The following is a 22781-nucleotide window of genomic DNA, read 5'->3' on the forward strand; positions in this document are numbered from 1 at the left end:
ATTTTGTACGGAACTTCTTTTGCAAATAAATAATTTAAAAGTAAAAGGATAAAATCTTTTTGCTGTTCTCTTTATAGTAAATTTGAAGGTCAGTCATATTTGAAATTTTCTATAGATAGAGTAAATATTGACAAATCTGATAATCAATTCTCATTCTTTATTGAGTAGATCACACAGGCACCTGAAGTATGGATATGACCCCCCCCCCCCCTCCCTTTTTGGATAAGTTTTATTGTGGCAATAATTTCTCTGAAATTTGTGAATTCCCTGTCTATCTCATCCCTCTTTCGATTCATGTAATCGTTTCACGCTTTTTGTAAGCTTTAGAGATTGGCCTTCTACCGGTATAATAAAATACTGTATTGGTCATTTTGTTATACCGGTAGAAGGCCAATCTCTAAAGCTTACAAAAAGTGTGAAACGATTAGGCCTACATAAATCGAAAGAGGGATGAGATAGACAGGGAATGCACACATTTCAGAGAAATTATTGCCACCAAAAAAAAAAATCAAAAAAAGGGGGGTAGTAATAATCACGTTTCTGTTAGAGTTGTAACCCCCCAAAAAGCGGATTTTTTACTTGTTTGTAAAGCCTCTATAAAAGGCGAAGATAATGAACAGCCATCAATCTCATAACTGCTATATAAGTAATACAAAATAGATAGTTGCATAATAAGACACAAAACTTGCTATGTAGTTTAATAGGGGGGGGGGGGGGGGGGGTTCCTCCTTAAAATACATCGGGTTCGGAATATATATCATGCTACTTTCAGTTTCATTTTGTTATTTACAAAAGGCTTAGCTGCTTACCTAACCCTCACATATCGTACTAGTGGGTCACCTACAAGTATTGTCATCCCTTTCTCAAGGTGACCAAGGATACACATTAAATTTTCTCTGTCATAATTGTGATATTGAATTGAAAAGAAATATAGCCAACGCCCTGAAATATAACCATGTTCCGGGCTGGCCAACAAATGTTACGTCATATTCAAACAGTCACCGAAGAACTTCAAAGGACATTAACAGCATATAGAACAATGGCGACCAGTTCAAAGGCCAGTTTTAGGAGTGGTAAAGACAACGAGGACTTGTCAAAATCTTTTCTAACGTTAGAAACTATCGATGTCAACATATATAGGCGAGTCTAAATTTTCGTTTGACAGAATGTTTAATTTATGAATAATGTAATCTTATACCATTGCATTGTATGTCTGTAAGATATATTTGAATTATTATTATTATATTATTATTAATTTTTTTTAGGGGGAGGGTAAATACTTGTCTTACCAACCCTGGTGTTAATGGCTTACATAACTGTGTAACATGGCTGAATTGATGGATATCACGTCATATATAATTATATCAGTATAATTATATCTTTATCAGAGCTTCACCCAAAAGTCTTTGGCGACCAGTGGATTCCAGGTTTGTTTTTGGGGGACAGGTGATTGGTCAAGCATTAACAGCAGCCTTTAGTACCGTGCAAGAACCACTTTTATTACACAGTCTTCACTGTTACTTTTTAAAGGGAGGTAAGGAAATGAAACGAAAATTGGTAATAATCACCACTATTATGATAGAAACTAATCATTTCAAGTCTTAGAATTCTATTATAATATATGATATTAAAAGAGTTCAAATTTTGCAGGATTAACAAGAGCAAGTTTCAAGTAATAAATGTGCATTATGGACCTGTAAAGAAAGGCTGTCACTCTCAAGTTCTTGTAAGATACGGTATTACTATTTTAGGAAGCAATGAAAAGCCCATTCTGTACCACGTGGATCGTACTCGCGATGGCAGGACGTTTTCTAGCCGAAATATCAAGGCCACACAAGATGGTGTTCCCATATTCTCCATGCAGGCCTCTTTTAAAATAGATGAGACAGACCCACTGGAACATCAGTTCACAATGCCTGTAGTCCCCAATCCAGAAGATTTAATCAGTTCCAAAGAATATATGAAAAACAGATTAGAGTGAGTTCAATTCAAATAAAGTTTGTTTAGAATTTTGAAAAGTCAGGATTTTTTTTTTCATTTAGTGTGATATTATCATTATATATAAATGAAAAATGATCAGTGAAAATTTATGTGGAAAATTAAGTGAAAGTAAAATGTATTTTTCTTGTATACACACTTCGAATAATGGTGTTGATCAGATTACTGATCATATTAGGAGTTGTCTGTTCTTGACTTTCGTGTGAATCCTATCAATGTTGGAAGTTGAAGCATTATACCAAACTGTGGTATAATGATGAATTGATGATGTTATATCAGCATTATAAACTGATTTGTATTTGTACATGTAAGATGACAAAAGTCCTGCAAGATAAGTTAAAAATACATGAGGGTATGAAATGTGATGCATCACTCTGACATACTTTTCATGAAGTGTGTTTACGCTTCAGCACTTAATGAAGTACGCAGGCGTGAAGTATTGAGGTTCTTACCCTCAGATATTTTCAAAAATGGAATACATTTTTTTATACATTCTACTTTCATTTCTGTCAAAATTCCTAGCTGTTAAAATATACATTGTACGTACTATATTCATCAAGATTCATACACGCAATGTTTACAACTGTAGCACATTCATGAGGAAATGGCTATCATTACAATTTTGTAAAGATATCATGGGCAAAAGCATTTGAAATGTAAATATATAGGTATAATTAGAATGAATGGTTCATAAAACATTTGTTTAGAACAGAGAAATTGACAGACTCTCAGAGAATGCGGATAAGTGAATACCTGACACAGTCCATCCATATAGAATCCCGTCCAATAGACCCAAAGGTTTATCATCGCCAAGAACAAGGAGAGCCTCGACGTTATGTCTGGGTCAGAGCCATGGAAGATATAGGTATGAAAAATATAACACCCGGAATAAAGTCGACAGCATCGATAAGCTCAGTTTTATATGTTTTTAGTATAACTTGTCATCCCTTGCGAGAGGGAATAAAGTCACAGGACCAATCATGTGTGGGTGAGTGTGTGTGTAACATTTTTTACTTTATTGACTTGATACTTAACAGGTAGTTATGTTTCATGAGAGGAAGCTGAACTCTATTGATTTTGGGATCAAAAGGTCAAAGTTCACGGTCACTACAGGACTTCATAGATTAAGCTTGTAAACACTCTACAGGCCACATTTGTTGCTCTGTTGATTGACATGCTTCTTTGTAATCAAAGAGGGAGAACTACTGAGTTTGGGATCAAAAGGTCAAGGTCACTATTGAAGTGGTAGATTAAGCTTGTAGGCACTCATTGCGAAGGAATTTGCCCCACCTCTTTGATCTCTTGTTTAATTTTACAACTTTATGTAACTAATATAACTTTATATTATTAAATTGAATATATTGAAAAAGATCTTGTCATCATTAAGAATTCACATGTTAAAATGGGCTTCAGTTTTGTTGAAATATGCATGTAGCATGGAATGAAATATGAAATATTTATTTGGTGATACATGTACTTCAATTCTGTTTCTTACTTGCTCATCTTTACAGGGAATGACATGCAACTTCAGCAGTGTGTTGCAGGATTCATATCAGACTTGGCCTTGCTGGGGGCTGCTAGGCAACCGGCTCCAGTTGGACATAAAATAGGTTTCATTACATCATTAGACCACAGTATGTGGTTTCACAATCCCTTCCGAGCAGACGAGTGGATGTTGTATGAAATTGAAAGTCCTCATTGTGGTAAGTGTCTACTTTGTGTGTGTGAGAGAGAGAGTTTAGATTAATATTGTTAATTGAAAAAAATTTTGCTACATTGTTCAAGATTTTATCCAACAGAGTATTCATGCTTTTTCACAAACTCTATAAGCTAAAACTCAGTTTGGGCTCACATACTATTTTTTTTCCTGTGTCAGGTAAAGGCAAAGCCTTTGCTACCGGCCGGATGTGGAAGAGAGATGGCACCTTAGCATTGTCAATGGCACAGGAGGGAGTCATGAGATCAAAGATTTGAACAGTGAAAGAAAACTGTAGAACCAGCGCTTTAATATTTATTGTGGACAAATATTCTTGTTGTGGTAGACAGTGTTTTAGTGATGTGTCTAAATGCAGTGTTATTATCCTACAGCTGAATGGATTCACACACACAGTCCTGGAAGTAGGTTTTCTGTGTTAGTTTCTTTATTGTGAAGATTGGTGAATCCTACTCTAGATCTTTCTGTCTCCATTAAAGTTTGAAATGATATACATTCATAACTTAAGGTAGCTCACTACACTAAAGATTATACTCTGTATGGCATCACGTCACAAGATGGCGATTTAAATGTTTTGTGAAATTATTTGTATCGATCGATTTGTTTGTCTAGTATCGTAGCTCAGTGGTTAAAGCATTGGGCTGGTGAACCGCAGATCTCGAGTTCAAATCCCCCAGAATCTTTTGTTCATATGTGTTGAAATAATTTTTTTGAAAATGGTGTTTTTATCAAAATTTGTATATCTTTTGCCTTTTTGGCAGATATACTTATTGTATATCATCATATCTTTTATAATTAAATCAATTCGTACTGATTTGAGAAACTACTTCCGGGTGTCGATATATTTATTTGTATCATTTTCAAAGTTACACTTGATATGTGTTAGAATTGTCTGAGCTGCTTACTGTGGAATCATTAAAATTTATGGGGAGCAATTTTCGTGTATTGTGTAGTTTGGGGTTTTTGGGGGGGGGGGATATAATTTTGTTGGAATGGCATCTGTACATTGAAACAATATCTGTATGAATTGTGTTTTTCGTTGTGGTTTTAAATTTTTGGAATAGGAGTACTCGCTTAAATTTAGACCCCACAAAATCTAATGTTTCCATTGTACTTCTGATATTTGCTGTTTTCGAAGATCATTGCATTTAATACAAGAATGACATTTTTAGCTGACACACTAGTAAAGCACTGGAGGACAGAATTATGTAATGAGATATTATAAAGCAATAACGACAGTATAGTCCTGTATCATCTGCATAAAACGAAGTACTAAGCTACTGGGCTGTAGAGACCCTCGGGGACTAACAGTCATCTGCATAAAATATTATTATAATTCTTTTAAAAATCAAACCAATTTACTGGAATTGTTCAATTTCATCAGATATGTTCAACCCAATCACATCTCCCTGTATCAGAAGATCTTTTAACTCATCAAGATATGATTCAAAGAGAAGAGCAGACAAATATTCACCCCGTCAAATGCCATTTTGACAAGGAAAATATTCAGAATAATTATTGGGCAACATTCTAGATCTACAACCATATACATGTTAATATTAGCATTCAGGCATTCTTCTATTTATGTAGCTGATAAAATCACACTACAAGTTCTTTTTTAATTTCAAATCCATCACGGAGTGCAGTACAGACATGTTATCAACAGTAGAGTGCTCTAAAAACCAGTTTGATTTTCCTTTAGAAGATGAATATTACAGCTTACGCTGTCAATCTATACTAAACAGATGTAAACACTTTTCCAAGACAACTTAATAGTGGGATTGGGCGATAATTATGTGGATCGACATAACTTAATACCCTTTTTTATATTAATTGGTTTTAAATTCTCAACTAAACATGCTCTGGTAAGGTGCCAGTATCAAGTACTAGGTTAAACAATTTCATTACAGTGATATCGATACATTAACATTGATAGATGACTTAATATATTCATTGATGACCATATCTGGGTCAGGTGATTTATCATTTTTACAACTTCCAAAATTTTATCTGGGGCAATATGGATCATTGACAAAGGGGCTGTCTGCAAATGATTCGCTGACGAAAATGCCTATAGCTCTTCTAGAATGTTATAGACAGAATAATTATTATTTGATTGATGACTATATACATGTATACTCGGTATCTAAGTTTTAACAAACCGGAACCTAAATTATAGCCATATTTAACGTTCCGGTTACAGTAGCTAAAGAAACGTGAACAACAGAGTAATTACTACCATTTGCAGACAATAAATTGCAGTTTCAGTAACCCGGAATCCAAACTATGTCCATATTTAACATTCCGGGTACATTAGCTGAAAAAAGATCTTAACAATAGAGTTATTACTAATATTTGAAGACAATAAACTGCAGTTTTAGTAACCTGGAACCTGGATTATGACTACATTTTGCGTTCTGGGTACAATTGTTGAAGAAAAATATTATCTTGATAACTTTTGTCTTCAACAATTGTACCCAGAACGCTACATATACATAGTGTATTTATAATCTTCGTCCTGAAGAGATGTACAAAATACTTATCGTCAGTGTGGCCCATCCTAAACAAAATATAAAATTTCTTTCGTCCTAAGCGGCCTAATATCTTTGACATTTGCGTCAAGTTGTTTTCTTGTCCTTTGCAAGACTGTACTTTTAAAAAAGATGAAACGTTCATATTGAATATCGAAACTGAGCTTCCTTTCAAATTAATGCTAAAAGAACAGGGTTCTTTTATAGTAGATATATTCGGAGAACCGTTTTGAGGAAGAAGAAAAAATGTATGGTCATAGGAAATTGATACCGATTAGCGGACAAAAATCCATGACAAAATTATACCTGCATTTTGTTTCATTTATTTTATTTCATTATTTTATTACACATTTATTGCCCAATAATGACTTCCTTAGTAAAAGGAACAAGGATACAAGGTTATATATAAACATTTCTTATCACATACATGTATCTTGATGATGGCCATTGTGGTAATTATACAGGGATTCGTTATGTATCCGGATACTTTCCTTTCAGTGATTGCATTCAAAATCTGTCAGTCCTCGATTTGATAATCAAACACGAACTATTATGATACCATGTTTCGGGTTACTACAAGTAAATATCAACAGCTATCTCTTCAAATTGTCAGCAGAGATCTTCGGAGGATAGTGGCCAGAACTACAGTGTCCATTTCCGGGAGTGACAAAGCGAACACGCACCTGTTTAAATCTTTAACGTTGGACTGTGTCGATACCAACAATTACAGGTGTTGTAAAGATTACTTCAAATTCTTTGACAGGGCACAGATTTGCATGCTTATTTATATGTATATATGAAATGTTCTTTTATCTAAGGGGAGTGACAAACATTAGATGAGGGCTGATAGTATTCGACAGGGGATAGCAATCCTCGAGAGGGCAGTGACTGAGTGTTTCTCTTTATTAATGTATAATATTGATGTCTGTAGGAGTTGATACTACTAATACTATATCAATTCTATACATGTACTTCAAGGGGTGGGGAGGGAGAGTACTTAGAAGACGTCGTTTGGAGAGCGACACTATCTGCCATTCATTATATACACACACACACATCCAGAAGTAAGTATAGAAAGATGTTTCAAGATGAAAATACTGTAAATTCCTAAATATACGCGAGTAATTTATTATCGCGTAATTTCGCAAGAAACATCACTCGCGAAAAAATATTTCTCGCTTTTATCTTTATATTGCTAAAATGCATGCTAAAACACTTGGTCAACAGAACATTCGCGAATTTATTTTCTCGCGATTTGACGTCCACGATAATAAGTACTCGTGTAAAATAAGGAATCTACTGTATTGCTTGCTAACATTTTATAAGCATCAATAAAGTGCAGCAAAATTGAATTAATTGAAGTGAAAATGTAATCTAATAGTATTAGTAATTTTCTTCTTTCATATTCAGTATCATCACGTATTCGCATCAACATGTCCTTCATTGGTGTTTAAGAGCATTACGCGTGTCCTAGAGCATTTCTTTCCCGTGATACAACATGTGATAAAATCAGGTTAGCTCGACTTCAGAGGAACCTTACAGCATGTATGAGGCTGAAGTTAGATTTGTGTGTTTTCAGTATAATTGTTACTTATATTTTCAAATCAATTTTACAAACATTTCATTAACTAAGTATCTTTTAATCAGAGCTTCAGCCAAGAGTCTTTGGCGACCAGTGGGTTCCAGGTTTGTCTTTGGTGGACAGGTGGTTGGTCAAGCATTGACAGCAGCGTTCAATACAGTACAAGAGCCACTTTTACTACACAGTCTTCACTGTTACTTTTTAAGGGGAGGTAAGAAATAAAACCAAAGCCTTGGAGACCGCAACTATTTTTATAGAGACACATATAATTTTATTGCGCTCCAGATTGTGACTTCTATCTCTGACTTTTGACCCTGCATCAATACTGTCTAAAATCTAGAGAATGTGATGGGGATCCTCGTTAAGTATCTGTTTTCTCAAACTCTTGATTTTAATATTTTTTAATTCATAAAAGGGTATTCAAGTTCGACATGCTTTGTGTATATTGTAAATTATGAACCCAAGTTGGAGAAAACCCTGTAACTAACTCACAAATGCTATGTACATAATATGTATACTGTGTATTTTGGTTTTTGTTATCAAGGCTATGCATTTAATTTTGAAAAGAAATATAACGTCACTATTTCAGGCAGTAATGAAAAACCAATTCTGTACAATGTTGATCGGACACGTGATGGCAAGACCTATTCCAGTCGAAGTATTAAGGCCACACAAGATGGTGTTCCAATTTTCACCATGCAGGCCTCTTTTAAAGTAGAAGAGACAGACCCACTGGAACATCAATTCAAGATGCCCGTAGTTCCCAATCCAGAAGAATTGATTAGTTCCAAAGATTATTTGAAAAAGATATTGGAGTGAGTACCATACAACTAAAGGGATATAACCTGCTATTCTCGGTTCCCCGGTTTAACACGTAAACCTACAAGATCAACGTAATATTACAACTGTATGCCATGTAAACAACTATCCTCAAAGCAATAAATTAGGCATCATTCATGTCCGTGCACGCCTTTATGTCTAGCAATGATAGGCCATTCACGCACTATGTCAACAATCTGGCTGATAATAAAATTGAAAATCTTCTGTGATAATTGTTAAAACAACACATTTCTTGGGAGAAAGAGAGAGAGGAAGAATTTTGTTTTGAATTTGTGTTTCTCATCACGCTTGTCATAGTTTAGGAAACCACGTGCGGAGGTGAAAACAACGTCATAATGGCTGACTTCCTTTTAAAACATGGATGAAAATATAAATATCAGTAATATTAGTCTATTCATTTCAAAAACCGCTGCCTAACCGAGTAGCTCAGTAGGTCTGCTGAACTGTATATCGCGGGTTGGAGTCCAGTAGGGGATTTAAATTTTTCAGATTGCTTTCTACTAAAACTGCATTTTTTACTAAATAAAGTAAATTTGAAAGTTTTCAATTTTAAAATATTGTTGTACATATCCTCCACTTCTCATCCATATCAAATTTCCCTGGTGTAGCATAAATGGACCTCTTTAAACGTTATTTAATCAAATAATTTTTGAAACAATGTTTCGATATCACATTAGTTATCTTAAAACATCTTAAACACAGCGACCTGCCTATACATGTATATGTAAAATATGTATCCTCTAAAGGTTGGGTTGGGGTTTTTTGGCGTCTATATATCCCAAATTCTACCACGATTATTGCAAATATCAAGGAAATGATATTATTCTCCAATGTATACTGATTAATGCGGCGTCCATTATTCTCCAATATATACCGATTAATGTGGTGTCCATTATTCTCCAATATATACCGATTAATGTGGTGTCCATTATTCTCCAATATACACCGATTAATGTGGTGTCCATTATTCTCCAATATATACCGATTAATGTGGCATTCATTACTGTAAAAGTGGTTATTTAGTATTTACGCCGGGGGTTAAGTACGCATTTTTCCACGTTCAACATTATGGGTGGGGGAAAATACGTTTAATATTGCATATATTATATCAAATATTTATAACTATACGCGATGTATTAGTTTCATATCTTCGACATGATTTAATAGACATGTATGGCTGACATTTTACATTATAACGATAGAGCAATAAATGTTGTCATAAATGTATTTCTAAGAAGACAGATATGTTGAAAAACTTTGGTATTTTAATATCTTCTTCAAATATATACATGTACCTAGAACCAAGAAATTGACAGAATCTCAGAGATTGCAGCTGAGCGAATACCTGACACATTCCAGCTACATAGAATTTCGTCCATTAGACCCACAGGTCTATCACGGTCAGCAACAAGGAGAACCTCGGCGCTATGTCTGGGTCAGAGTCATGGAACAAATAGGTACTGGAAACAAGAAGTCAAATAGACATTGCTGTAAATTTATAGACAGGTTTACAGATACACAAGCTAAATTATGCACTCCGTTTTAAAATTCCTTGAAATGCATAGTTTTAAAAGGGTTAAAATTCTTCTAAGTTTGGAATCCCCTTATTTGTTGGTGAAATTTAACTCGAAACTATAGAATGCCTAAAACACTATGACAAAAAAAAAAAAAGTACATGTTCCGGTCTTGTCTTTTCTTGCAGGGGATCACGTGCAGCTTCAGCAGTCTGTTGCAGGATGTATATCAGACGTGGACACGTTAGGCGCAGCAAGACAAACGGTCCCAGTCGGGCATCAGTTAGGGTTCTCTACATCGATAGACCACAGTATGTGGTTTCACAATCCCTTCAAAACTGACGAGTGGATGCTGTATGAGTTTGAAAGTCCTGTGTGTGGTATGTTTTCTAATGAGAGAGAGAGAGAGAGAGAGAGAGAGAGAGAGAGAGAGAGAGAGAGAGAGTTTGATAGTACTGAAAATTAAAAGATTTGCTATCATTTTAAGCATTTTTACTTACAATTAATGATGTTCAATAAACTCTGTACACAGATCACTTTCATACTGTTTCTTTCTATGTCAGGTAAAGGCAAAGCCATTGCTTTTGGTCGTATGTGGAGGAACGATGGAGTTTTAGCAGTGTCGATGGCACAAGAAGGACTACTCAGAACAAAGATTTGACTGCAGTGCAACGGAAAATTTTCCCATTTGTGAGACCAACAAGACTAAATATCTGGTCATAAAAACAATCGTTTTGTAATTGCGTATATACTAAAGTAATGACCATACTATGTTCCAGCCAATTCAAGCGTTAGCGCTTCATAAATATGCCGGCGAGAAGTGTTGCAATTCATGCCCTGTACTAAAATGTATTTTCAAAATGATTTTCCCCCTTATATTTACATTTTACTATATTTCCAGGGCCGTAAATTAACCTTCAATTTGGAGGAGGCAGGAAATTAGACGCTGAGCACATTTTGTGCACACTGAACACGTTTCGTGCAAAATCCTTGATTCTAGGGCCTTCTAAGATGTTACTTGACTAACTCATTCTAAAAGAAAGATTTGGAATGCTTTTTAAGGGAGGTATCATGTTCTTAGTTATTGGAAACAACATAAATTCTAATGAACTTTAAATTTTAATTTTTTTTGGCTCAAAAGTTGGAGGAGGCAGCTGCCTCCTCCGCCTCCATGTAATTTACGGCCGTGATTTCTGTCGGAATTCCCAGTCATTGAAATATATGTACCATATTTATCAAGATTCAGACGCGTATTGTTCCCAACTGCATTCACGGCCATCATTACAATTGGTTACTATATCGAAGGCAGAAACATTGTAAATGTAAATATCATAATATATGTATGAACTTAAACAAACCCCTTGATTAGACACCAATATTCACATATCTACTGACATTTGAGCATCTGTGACCATGCTTTTTTATACACGAATTTGAAAGACAATTGGTTGGTTGGTTGTATATTGTTTAACTTATCAGTCAAGAATTTTTCACTCATATGGACACGTCACCATTGCCGGTGAAGGGCTGCTCGGCGCTTACTGCCTTTGAGCAGGGAGGGATCTTTATCGTGCCACACCTGCTGTGACACGGGTCCTCGGTTTCTGCGGTCTCATCCGAAGGACCGGCCTATTTAACCGCCTCTTACGACAAGCAAGGGGTACTGAGGACCTATTCTAATCCGGATCCCCTCGAGACCGATAGAGGATTTATGCACATAATGATGAAAGGTGAAGACAACGAACAGTGATCAATCTCATAACTCCTATTAGCAATACAAAATAGAGAGTTGGGCAAACACGGACCCCTGGATATATCAGAGGTGGGATCAGGTGCCTAGGAGAAGTAAACATCCCCTGCCGTCCGGTCACACCCACCGTTAGCCCTATTTCTTGATCAGGTAACCGTAAACGGAGTTATTCGTAGTCAAAATCAGTGTGCCAAGAACGGCCTAACAATCGGTATAAAACAAGTCACACAGCATTTCATTCCTTGTCCCAATGATCAATATAATAAATGCCGAGCGTTTGGCGAAGGAGCAATCACTACTTATGTTAACATCAGAGGTTTGACGCGGCCATGGCATGAACGGGGCGTTGCAAATGATGTTCGAGAACTTTTCTAGACTAAAATATTAAAAATATACCCGGTGTAAATAGTTTTTATCCAAATAAATTCCCAGTAGTTTTGAATTCCTAGGCCAAGAAAAGATAACTCGACCTCAAACAACAACTTCCGTTTTTCGGAAACTTTCAAGACTTTCTACAACGAGAGGTATAAAATCATTACCGCGAAACATGGAAGCATTTTAAAAATGCGAAGGATGGCCACAAAGTATTACCGACAAGTTTTCCAGGTACAGGAAAATCTTTTTGCATAGGAGATATCGTAGTTCATCTTTCAGATATTTTTAATTAGATTATTTATTTATTTTCATGCCAGTTGAACTAGGACCGATTATTATTTCCACGATGATAAGGGACAGATTACTTTTTTCATCTTCACTGAAAAAGGTTGACAAAAAATGGAAAATTGTCGAGCTCTGAACCTCTATTTTGTGTAAAGAGGTGGTGGGGTGGGGGTGAAGTAGTACCAGACAGGGACAGGTTATTTATTTTCTTCACAGTTGAGGAGGACAGATTTTTCATCATTATTGAGGACACATTATATATTTCAAAAATCGGCAAGCCTCCTCCCTCAAAATTAAATGGTCGTCCCCTAAGACAAATATTTTTTCCAGTAATATCAAGTCAATTATTTCCTTTCTCATATACATTTGTGGGTTTTTTAAAATCTAAAGTAAAAAAAAAATCAATGTATCTGTCTGTTTATCAGCAACTGTGCAATAAATCATGCTGGTTGAATTACACCAAAAGTATATCAACTTCATACTTATTTTTCCAGACATTATTTAGAATTTACCGCCTCTTTACTTAGATTCTTGATTTTGTACCTCGTGATATAGAAAGTCCCGAGAGTTTCCGAAAAACGAAAGTTGTCTGAGGTCAAGTTATCTTTTGTGAAACACTATGCAGCAAGCTGGGATTTTATTTGGATAAAAACATTTTACATTGGGTATATTTGGAATATTCTAGTCTAGATAAGTTCTAGGACAGCATACGATGATTTGCAGAGTAATTTTTCTAAAGTAAGGCGTTTTTTTTTGTTTTTTTTTTTACTTTGTTTACAAATCGTGTAATCCATATGGTGTTAGGTCGATCCGTCCCACGGTCGGTCCGTCCCTAGTCGATCCGTCCTTAAATGGTCCGTCCCCTGGTTGATTCGGCCCATTTTGCTTAGTCGATCCAGCCCCTCCAAATTTTTTTTTATTAAAGATATAATAAATGATTAATTACTTAAGAAAAAAGGGATGTTTTGGCATGCATATTGCAGTTTATTATCAAATTTAAATAACTGTCAGAGTTAGGTATGTAAACAAAATGTTTATACAACCCTTCGGCTTTATTATCTTCGCAAAATGAGGGTTTATAATTTTTGCTCATTAATTATTGTAAAAACATCGTTATTTAAGTTTGTACTGCAATCAATGTAAAAGTGTGTTCATTAATCATTGTGAAAACACTTTTAAGAGTTTTTATAACTGCATTGTTGTGCAATCTTTGATCATTAATTGTGAGCTTACAGTAACCTAACTATTAGAAGTTTAAAAAAAAATTAATCAACTGTTTGAAACCAAGTGTATAAGCCAATCTTCAAAATTATTAAATGGTCCGTCATTCTGACAATTGATCATATACGAGTTTACTTACCTCTGGTCACCTATTGATGTAAATGTTATATAAGGGTTCCTTCTGGTCACCCATTGATGTCATTGCCATCTAAATTAAGGTTTCCTCTGATCATCCATTGATGTAAATGTCATATAAGGTCCCTTTTAGTCATCTATTGATGTAATGGTCATTAAAGGGTTACTTTTGGTTACCATAGATATACAATAATCATTTAAGGGTAACTGTTGATCACCCATAGAAGCAGTGGTTATAAGAGGGTTACCTTTGGTCATCCATAGTAGCAATGTTATAAAAGGGTATACCTCTGGACACCCATTGATGTAAATATCACCCCCTTGATGTAATGGTCAAATAAAGGTTCCCTTTACATCAATGGGTGACCAAAGGTAACCCACCTTTGGTCACCCATTGATGTAAAGGGAACCTTTATTTGACCATTACATCAAGGGGTGACCAGAGGGAACCCTTATATGGCCATTATATGAATGGGTGACTTCAGGTAACCTTATATGATTACTATATCAATGGGTGACCAGTGGTGACCCTTATAAGATCATTACATTATAATGGTGATCACAAGTAACCTTAACAGCTTTGTCAAACCATTATATTATGATGATGACCACGGGTAACCTTTGTAGAACTATTATAAACAGGTTGGGAACAATTCCCCTATATTGATATGGTCCTACTAAAGCATATTTTTAGGAATTGTATACAATGATGTTTATTTCATCTGTATTAAGTATTGAAATAAAAAAAATCACTCCGTCAGGAAAAGAAATATAGATTGATGATAATAATAGTAATAAACACAAAAAAAAATGTGGAAAGACCTATTAATTAATGAAAGGATTCATCACAGAATGTAACTGGTAAATTGGAACATGTCTACCTGCCGAAAGATTTGTGCTTCGACAATGACAAAATCATACAGAGAGTATCATCTAACAGATAAAAATTTCGAGATAGAACTACTTTCGGGTGACCCCGGACCCTACACTTGACCAGGTTGGGAACACTTCCCCTGTAGCGCGATATTCTCGCTTTTTAACGCGATTATCCCTCTCTAGTGAGAATAAATATATCCTGTACAACCGAGAAAAACACCCGCGGAGTATATCTTTTCGTGATTCACGTGAAAAGAAGAAAAAATGCTAAAATGTCTGATACTTCTGCAAATATATGAATCAAAACAAAAACACTCACGATGTGTATTGGATTTCATACTGCTTCCCTCTTACGCATCAACTTCATGATTATGTTGTCAATTTCATAGAAACAATTCACATCATGTTGAGTGCGTGTCGCACTTATTCAGCGTTGCACGGGATTTGCCATTATTTTCAATAAAGACGCCAAAACACCTGTTTATGGTAATGTTTATTTCTCGCTAAAGTTTTAGCGAGAATATCTCGCTATAGGGGAAGTGTTCCCAACCTGTTGACTATAGACTACAGCAGGACACCGCCTGAAGCGGTGATACTAACACTTTCATGTTTTGAGTAAACACCGATGAGATCAACATGCTTGCTATTTAAATCAGACGCCCAAAGTATGCATGAAGTACTTCGACATCACTGACTAAGATGACCTTGGCCTTAGTTATTTATTCGATCCATGTTTACTTTTTCAATATTTTTATCAAGACAAAATTATTGTAAACTTCAAAGTACAGCCTACAAACCGAGGAAATCCGGATAAAATTGCGATCACTTGTGATTTTTCACTTGCAATTAAAATTTTTAACTCACATTTAGCAAATATTTTCCCACAATTTCGTTGCCTGTAATGACATTATTTCAGACAAGCATTAATTTTTGTGCTCCACACCGGTGTACGCGTATAGATCTACATCATTGCGAGAGGTGTGTTACTACTACTGAGTTCATGAAATAGGTCGAGGTTGTTCTTTTGTGATGGCCATGTTCAAGGATGGTGCGGAGCAAACAAAATCTTTTCTGACGTTGGAGAAAATTGATAACAATATATATAGGTATGGAAGCTTGTTAGACATTTTGCAAATATTCATATTGATATGCAAGTTTCACAAGGATAAAAAAAAAAAAAAAAAAACCCAAACGAAATCTAACATCTTTTTGTATCAATTTGTACAAAAACGTTGCGTTATATCTTTGCTAGAGCTTCAGACAAGAGTCTCTGGAAACCAGTGGGCAGTAGGTTCGTCTATGGTGGACAATTAATTGCCCAAGCATTATTGACAGCCTTCAATACCGTGCAAGAGCATTTTTCATTACACAGTCTTCATTGCTATTTCTTAAAGGGAGGTGAGACGTTGAATAATTGTCATTGTGAACGGTTGCTATCAAAGTTCCGTCCAGAAATACCAAACTAGGCTGATTTCTTCTGCGATGTCCAGTTTCCGATCCTCTGCGACATGTCAGTTTCGTATGTTGTGTACATAAAAATATTTTTCTTTATTTTCTTAATGCAAATGTGACCATCAATTAAAGAAGCCTATGAAAGGTGAAGACGACGAACAGTGTTCATAAATAAGTAAGCATCCCGTGTCGACCAGTCACATCCACCGTGAGCCCTACACACACACACACACACACACACACACACACACACACACACATATATATATATATATATATATATATATAAAATTTACTTTGTTGCAAGTTTAAAGTAGCAATTTTTACTTTCACATATTTATCTTTCGTTTGTAAATATGAATTTTATTATGAAGAGGCTACAGTGTGTTAATAAAATAATGACAAACAGTTTCATATAAAACATATGACACTGGCATTAGAATTGGAAATTGGGCTGGAACATTGTAGAAGAAATCGATCCGGTTTGGATGTGGGCGGAACCTTAATGTCTATATTACTACATATTAATTAACATGTAGTAAGTGCTGTATATATACATGCTCACATTGAAGAATAGAATCTAATATAATCCATAGAAAGACACAGAAATAATACTGTACCAATTTAGGTAATCAAGAAAATGCCATTTTGTACTACGTGGATCGGACACGTGATGGCAAGACCTATTCCAATCGGAATATCAAGGCCACACAAGATGGTGTTCCCATATTCTCCATGCAGGCCTCTTTCAAAATAGATGAGACAGACCCACTGGAACATCAATTCACGATGCCTGTGGTCACTGAGCCAGAAGATTTAATTAGTTCCAGAGATTATATGAGAAACAGATTGAAGTAAGTACTACATATTTGGATTTAGTACATATGTATATCAAATTGCTTCGTCGGATACCCACGGCTGATCTCGCCTTCACACATGAGTAGAAGATGAGATCAGCCGTGATATCCAACGATGATTAAATTGTTTAATGATGTAATTTAAATTAATCGGATTTAGTATATTGTTTATTATGTTGTTTATTAGGGCCTATCTAATTTGGATTTAGGATTAATGTAATTTTGATATAGTATATTGTTTATTTATTTAATTTGGATTTAGGATTGGTGTAATTTTAATTTAGTATATTGCTTATTGATGAAATTTGGATTAAGTACCTTACATTTTTTATTTATGTAATTCGAATTTAATGTCAAAGTTGATCGTTTCACCAACATTTTATTGAAAGACTTGGTAAAGCGTCTCATGGAGTATGATTTCACCATCTAAAGCTCAATCATATTGTATGAATTTTTGTTGGATGTTTTCTTTCGGAATGATAACAAGTACGAGTAGATAGACCTCAAGTTTTAAGAAAAGATTATTTGTTCCGGACGTGGTTTTGAAATGAACTTCGCTAAACTTAGCTTCAAAGGGAGCAACCTCAATAAATTAAAGAATATATATAAACACAAGGCCTCAGTCATAAACCACCATTTTATTTTTCTTTCGGTAAGCATTGTCTAAACTTTATACATATACTAGGCTAAATTAAGACATAGCTGCATACTCAACAATGGCTGATTTCGAAGAATCATCATAGATTATCCTTTTTGTTCTTGTGCAGCTTTACTGAGTAAATTTTTATTGCCAATTCAATTTCCAATTTTTCTATCCCCAGACATTTCAATATTTCATTACGACACAACTCCATACCATCGCTTCCCCAGGCTATATCATAACTTCCACAGGCTCTCTGATATCATCGCTTCCATAGGCTCTTCCACAGGCTCTCTGATATCATCGCTTCCATAGGCTCTCTGATGTCACCACTTCCACAGGCTCTCTGATGTCATCACTTCCACAGGCTCTCTGATGTCACCACTTCCACAGGCTCTCTGATGTCATCACTTCCACAGGCTCTCTGATGTCATCACTTCCACAGGCTCTCTGATATCATCGCTTCCATAGGCTCTCTGATGTCATCACTTCCACAGGTTCTCTGATATCGTCACTTTCACAAGATCTCTGATTTCATTGCTTCCATAGGCCCTCTGATAGAATTTCTTCCACAAAATATCTCATCGCTTTCAAAGACTCTGCTGTTTTCGCTTCCACGGACTTTCTGATATCATTTCTTCCACAGGTTCTCCGATATCGTCACTTCTACACTTTCTGACATCTTTGCTTTTTGATATGTTCCTGTGTGTACTAAATGGCGTCATATTCACAGGTGCTTGGGTTCAGGACCCCCTCTCTCTAAATAATCTATAGAACTGTTTTAATAACCAGTGAAGGCATTTTTAAAAGGGTTTATTTTGAGTTATGTGCGACTTAAAGGTATGTAAGACATTGTCATACATTAGAGATTTTTTCAACCAATAGGAATTTAACCAACTTGTGTAGATTATTTGGAAGGAAGGGGGTCCTGAACCCAAGCACCTGTGGTCATATTTGCAAAAGCGCGACAGATTAGAGAGCAAGAAATCTTATTACGTGTAGCATGCTAGTGAAATGATACATGTATTTGTCTTACGTGAATTTATAGAAATTAGGTTGTTAGAATACTGTAGCATGATTTCACGAAGTACTAAAATGAGATTTGTTTTATTTTCTACCCACATACATGTACACTGTATACACGTATGTACATGATCAAAACTCCCAAATTTCTAGAACTGAGGAATTGACAGACGTTGAGAGAAGGCGATTGACTGATTACGTAAATCAACCCTTCTACATCGAAACACGCCCGGTAGACCCGGAGCTATATTTTCGACTGAAACAAGGAGAACCTCGAAGCTATATCTGGGTCAGAGCCATGGAAGATATAGGTAATGGCGACAAACAATAAATAAACATCATTATATCTGTGTCAGAGCCATGGAAGATATAGGTAATGGCGACAAACAATAAATAAACATCATTATATCTGGGTCAGAGCCATGGAAGGTACAGATAATGGCGACAAACAATAAATAAACATCATTATATCTGTGTCAGAGCCATGGAAGGTATAGGTAATGGCGACAAACAATAAATAAACATCATTATATCTGTGTCAGAGCCATGGAAGATATAGGTGGTGGCGACAAACAATAAATAAAAATCATTATATCTGTGTCAGAGCCATGGAAGATATAGGTAATGGCGACAAACAATAAATAAACATCATTATATCTGTGTCAGAGCCATGGAAGGTATAGGTGGTGGCGACAAACAATAAATAAACATCATTATATCTGTGTCAGAGCCATGGAAGGTATAGGTAATGGCGACAAACAATAAATAAACATCATTATATCTGTGTCAGAGCCATGGAAGGTATAGGTAATGGCGACAAACAATAAATAAACATCATTATATCTGTGTTAGAGCCATGGAAGATATAGGTAATGGCGACAAACAATAAATAAACATCATTATATCTGTGTCAGAGCCATGGAAGGTATAGGTAATGGCGACAAACAATAAATAAACATCATTATATCTGTGTCAGAGCCATGGAAGGTATAGGTGGTGGCGACAAACAATAAATAAACATCATTATATCTGTGTCAGAGCCATGGAAGGTATAGGTAATGGCGACAAACAATAAATAAACATCATTATATCTGTGTCAGAGCCATGGAAGGTATAAGTAATGGCGACAAACAATAAATAAACATCATTATATCTGTGTTAGAGCCATGGAAGATATAGGTAATGGCGACAAACAATAAATAAACATCATTATATCTGTGTCAGAGCCATGGAAGATATAGGTGGTGGCGACAAACAATAAATAAACATCATTATATCTGTGTCAGAGCCATGGAAGGTATAGGTAATGGCGACAAACAATAAATAAACATCATTATATCTGTGTTAGAGCCATGGAAGGTATAGGTGGTGGCGACAAACAATAAATAAACATCATTATATCTGTGTCAGAGCCATGGAAGATATAGGTAATGGCGACAAACAATAAATAAACATCATTATATCTGTGTCAGAGCCATGGAAGATATAGGTGGTGGCGACAAACAAGAAATAAACATCATTATATCTGTGTCAGAGCCATGGAAGATATAGGTAATGGCGACAAACAATAAATAAACATCATTATATCTGTGTCAGAGCCATGGAAGATATAGGTAATGGCGACAAACAATAAATAAACATCATTATATCTGTGTCAGAGCCATGGAAGGTACAGATAATGGTGACAAACTTAGAAGTAGGTTTAGTTGTAATGTAAATAATGAACATATAAATGTAAAATTGTTTATAGCGTAAAACAATCGGGACATTAAAATTGAAAAATACATACATTGTCTGTAAGTAATGAAATTTGATATACGAGTACATATAGAATCATGATTTCTAGCTTTTGAAAAATCTGTATACAACTGCTATTATATTTTATAGCCAATTTAATTATGTAATAGATTTATTTCAAAAGTTTGATGACTGGTGTAGTTATACACTTATTACATAAAATACAACCAGTGGTTTTGTTTACACAGGAGATAACGCCCATATTCAGCAGTGTTTGGGAGGGTTTCTTTCCGACTTTGGAATGGTGTTGTCTGCACGTCAGCCAGCTCCTGTTGAGCACAAAATAGGGTTCATTTCATCGTTAGACCATAGTATGTGGTTTCACAATCCCTTCAGAGCGCAAGAGTGGATGTTATGTGAAATTGAGAGTCCGCAATGTGGTAGGTTTTTGTGATATTTAAGTTTTGATTTTGATCGTACCAGTTTTATTGTTGTGTTCAGATATTAAATCATTTTGTTGCCTACAAAGCACTCAGAAACCTGTAGGATTTAAACTCAGAAAACACGCAAGGCATACCATGTGGTTTTTAAAAAAATATTTTTTGTTGCATGGGTTTTTGCTCAATGTCGTAAGACTTCAGATTCCAAGACTTCAATTAAACTGCAAATGTCTTAATTCAAATTTTTAAATAAATCTAATCCACAAAATATCAATATTTATGAGTCAATAAAATTCTTGTTGATAATTTTTGAAAATCCCACATGAACACTGCAGAACCCACTTCATTGGATGCATCCAAATCTTGGGCATCCTATTACCTTAACTCAAGTGTCACACCTGAGGCCCGTTCAACAGAGTGAGTGCTCGCCTTCCAATCAATCGGAATTTCCCTAATTGCGCGCGCTTTTATTCAATATGGTGGACATTTGGACTGATATTATGAAAATGAAGATTTAATTTGAGACTTTTAAAGATTTATCATTTTGCAATTATTTTCCGGAATTTATGATTGATAGTGGTTCCAGTTTTAAATTATTACAACCTGGGACGTTTTTATAAAATATATATTTTTTTTTTTACGTTCTAATGACATTCAATGGCCATAATGAAAAAAGCATATTAAACATTTTTGTACATTTTCACAGTCTTTCGTACTCTAGGTCTTTCACACTACATCATCCCGCATAGTATGCTTTAATAATAAAGGAAGCTGCTTTTTTGTTCGCTTTTCTTTAGTGTGCATTGATGACTCCATATGCAGATTGTAGCAGTAAAGTATACATCTTGGAAGTCGTGGATCTGAAACTGGATCGCTCGTTCGAAGAGGCCATTTTTAACGATGGAAGTAGACAATAAAATATATGATAGATGGGCCACTTCTTTTTAACTATTGATTCTAAAAATGTTACAAAGAGACTAAAAGTGATTTTTCCTTCTTCATTTTTCCATTTGATTAAAAACCTTACCTCCTAACCTTATCACCATGAGCGCTCACTCTACTGAACAGGCAAACACGATTATTGTGACTACTTACATGTATCAATTTGCACAGTTGATATTGGGGAAAACACTTTCTCCTACCGCAAATGTAAACAAATCTGCATTTCTAAAATTAGATTTTAGTGCATAAAATTTGAATAATATGCAATAAAAATGTTATTGACTGAACATCGGAAAATATGACCACCCTCGGTCGTTGCGCGCAAGCGGACCTTGCTTTACCGCGCAACAACCTCGGACGAGCATACATGTATTTCCCGATATTCATTCAATAACCTATATATACAATTCATTATGAACTTCATGTTATGTAGCAACCAACGATGTAGTGCTGAATATCACAATCGATAAAGTAAGTAATTACAGACATTATAGAATACTGTAGTAAATAAATGAAATTAATTTCGGCTCATATTTTTCTTCCTATATCAGGTAAAGGCAAAGCCCTAGCTCTTGGTCGGATGTGGAGAAGAGACGGCGTCTTAGCAGTGTCCATGGCACAGGAAGGAGTCATACGGTCATCAATGTGACGTCATATCTTGAGATTAGGACATGTGCCAATTTGTCTGAAAGTTGGTTATAAGTAATATTCAATGTATTGTGCATGAATGTGCTGACTAGAAAAATAATTGCAATGCTTTGTTACATGTTACTGTCTGATTGAAAACAAAGTTGTTACAAAATTACAAGGGAACGACACACTAGTATAAGGTAATGAGAAATGATTTACCCATTCATTCATTCTTTATT

General features: G+C 35.3%; 2 protein-coding genes across 2 annotated transcripts; both read left to right on the plus strand.

Annotated features, from left to right (window-relative positions):
* The first annotated feature begins 352 nt into the window (after window positions 1–352).
* Window positions 353–4647, plus strand: LOC125679030 (acyl-coenzyme A thioesterase 8-like). Its single transcript, XM_048917919.2, has 6 exons — window positions 353–1140; window positions 1389–1534; window positions 1752–1977; window positions 2706–2863; window positions 3510–3701; window positions 3875–4647. Exons 1-6 carry the CDS (start codon window positions 956–958, stop codon window positions 3970–3972), a joined length of 1005 nt encoding a protein of 334 aa, XP_048773876.2. The 5' UTR covers window positions 353–955; the 3' UTR covers window positions 3973–4647.
* Window positions 4648–6559: 1912 nt separating this feature from the next.
* LOC125679082 (acyl-coenzyme A thioesterase 8-like) lies at window positions 6560–22673 on the plus strand. The gene is made up of 8 exons (XM_056162813.1): window positions 6560–6973; window positions 7891–8036; window positions 8415–8640; window positions 9965–10122; window positions 16902–17127; window positions 18947–19104; window positions 20779–20970; window positions 22464–22673. The coding sequence occupies exons 1-8, from the start codon at window positions 6804–6806 to the stop codon at window positions 22559–22561; spliced, it is 1374 nt and encodes a 457-aa protein (XP_056018788.1). The 5' UTR covers window positions 6560–6803; the 3' UTR covers window positions 22562–22673.
* The last annotated feature ends 108 nt before the right edge of the window (window positions 22674–22781 follow it).

Source organism: Ostrea edulis, chromosome 1 (genome assembly GCF_947568905.1).
Source record: "Ostrea edulis chromosome 1, xbOstEdul1.1, whole genome shotgun sequence".
Classification (NCBI taxonomy): Eukaryota; Metazoa; Mollusca; class Bivalvia; order Ostreida; family Ostreidae; genus Ostrea; species Ostrea edulis.

Coding starts and splice junctions, on each gene's coding strand:
- LOC125679030 (XM_048917919.2), top strand. CDS start 956: ATGTTCCGGGCTGGCCAACAAATGTTACGTCATATTCAAACAGTCACC. Junction 1,141..1,388: donor ATCGATGTCAACATATATAG/GCGAGTCTAAAT, acceptor TATCTTTATCAG/AGCTTCACCCAAAAGTCTTT. Junction 2,864..3,509: donor CAGAGCCATGGAAGATATAG/GTATGAAAAATA, acceptor TCATCTTTACAG/GGAATGACATGCAACTTCAG.
- LOC125679082 (XM_056162813.1), top strand. CDS start 6,804: ATGTTTCGGGTTACTACAAGTAAATATCAACAGCTATCTCTTCAAATT. Junction 10,123..16,901: donor CAGAGTCATGGAACAAATAG/GTACTGGAAACA, acceptor GTACCAATTTAG/GTAATCAAGAAAATGCCATT. Junction 19,105..20,778: donor CAGAGCCATGGAAGATATAG/GTAATGGCGACA, acceptor TTGTTTACACAG/GAGATAACGCCCATATTCAG.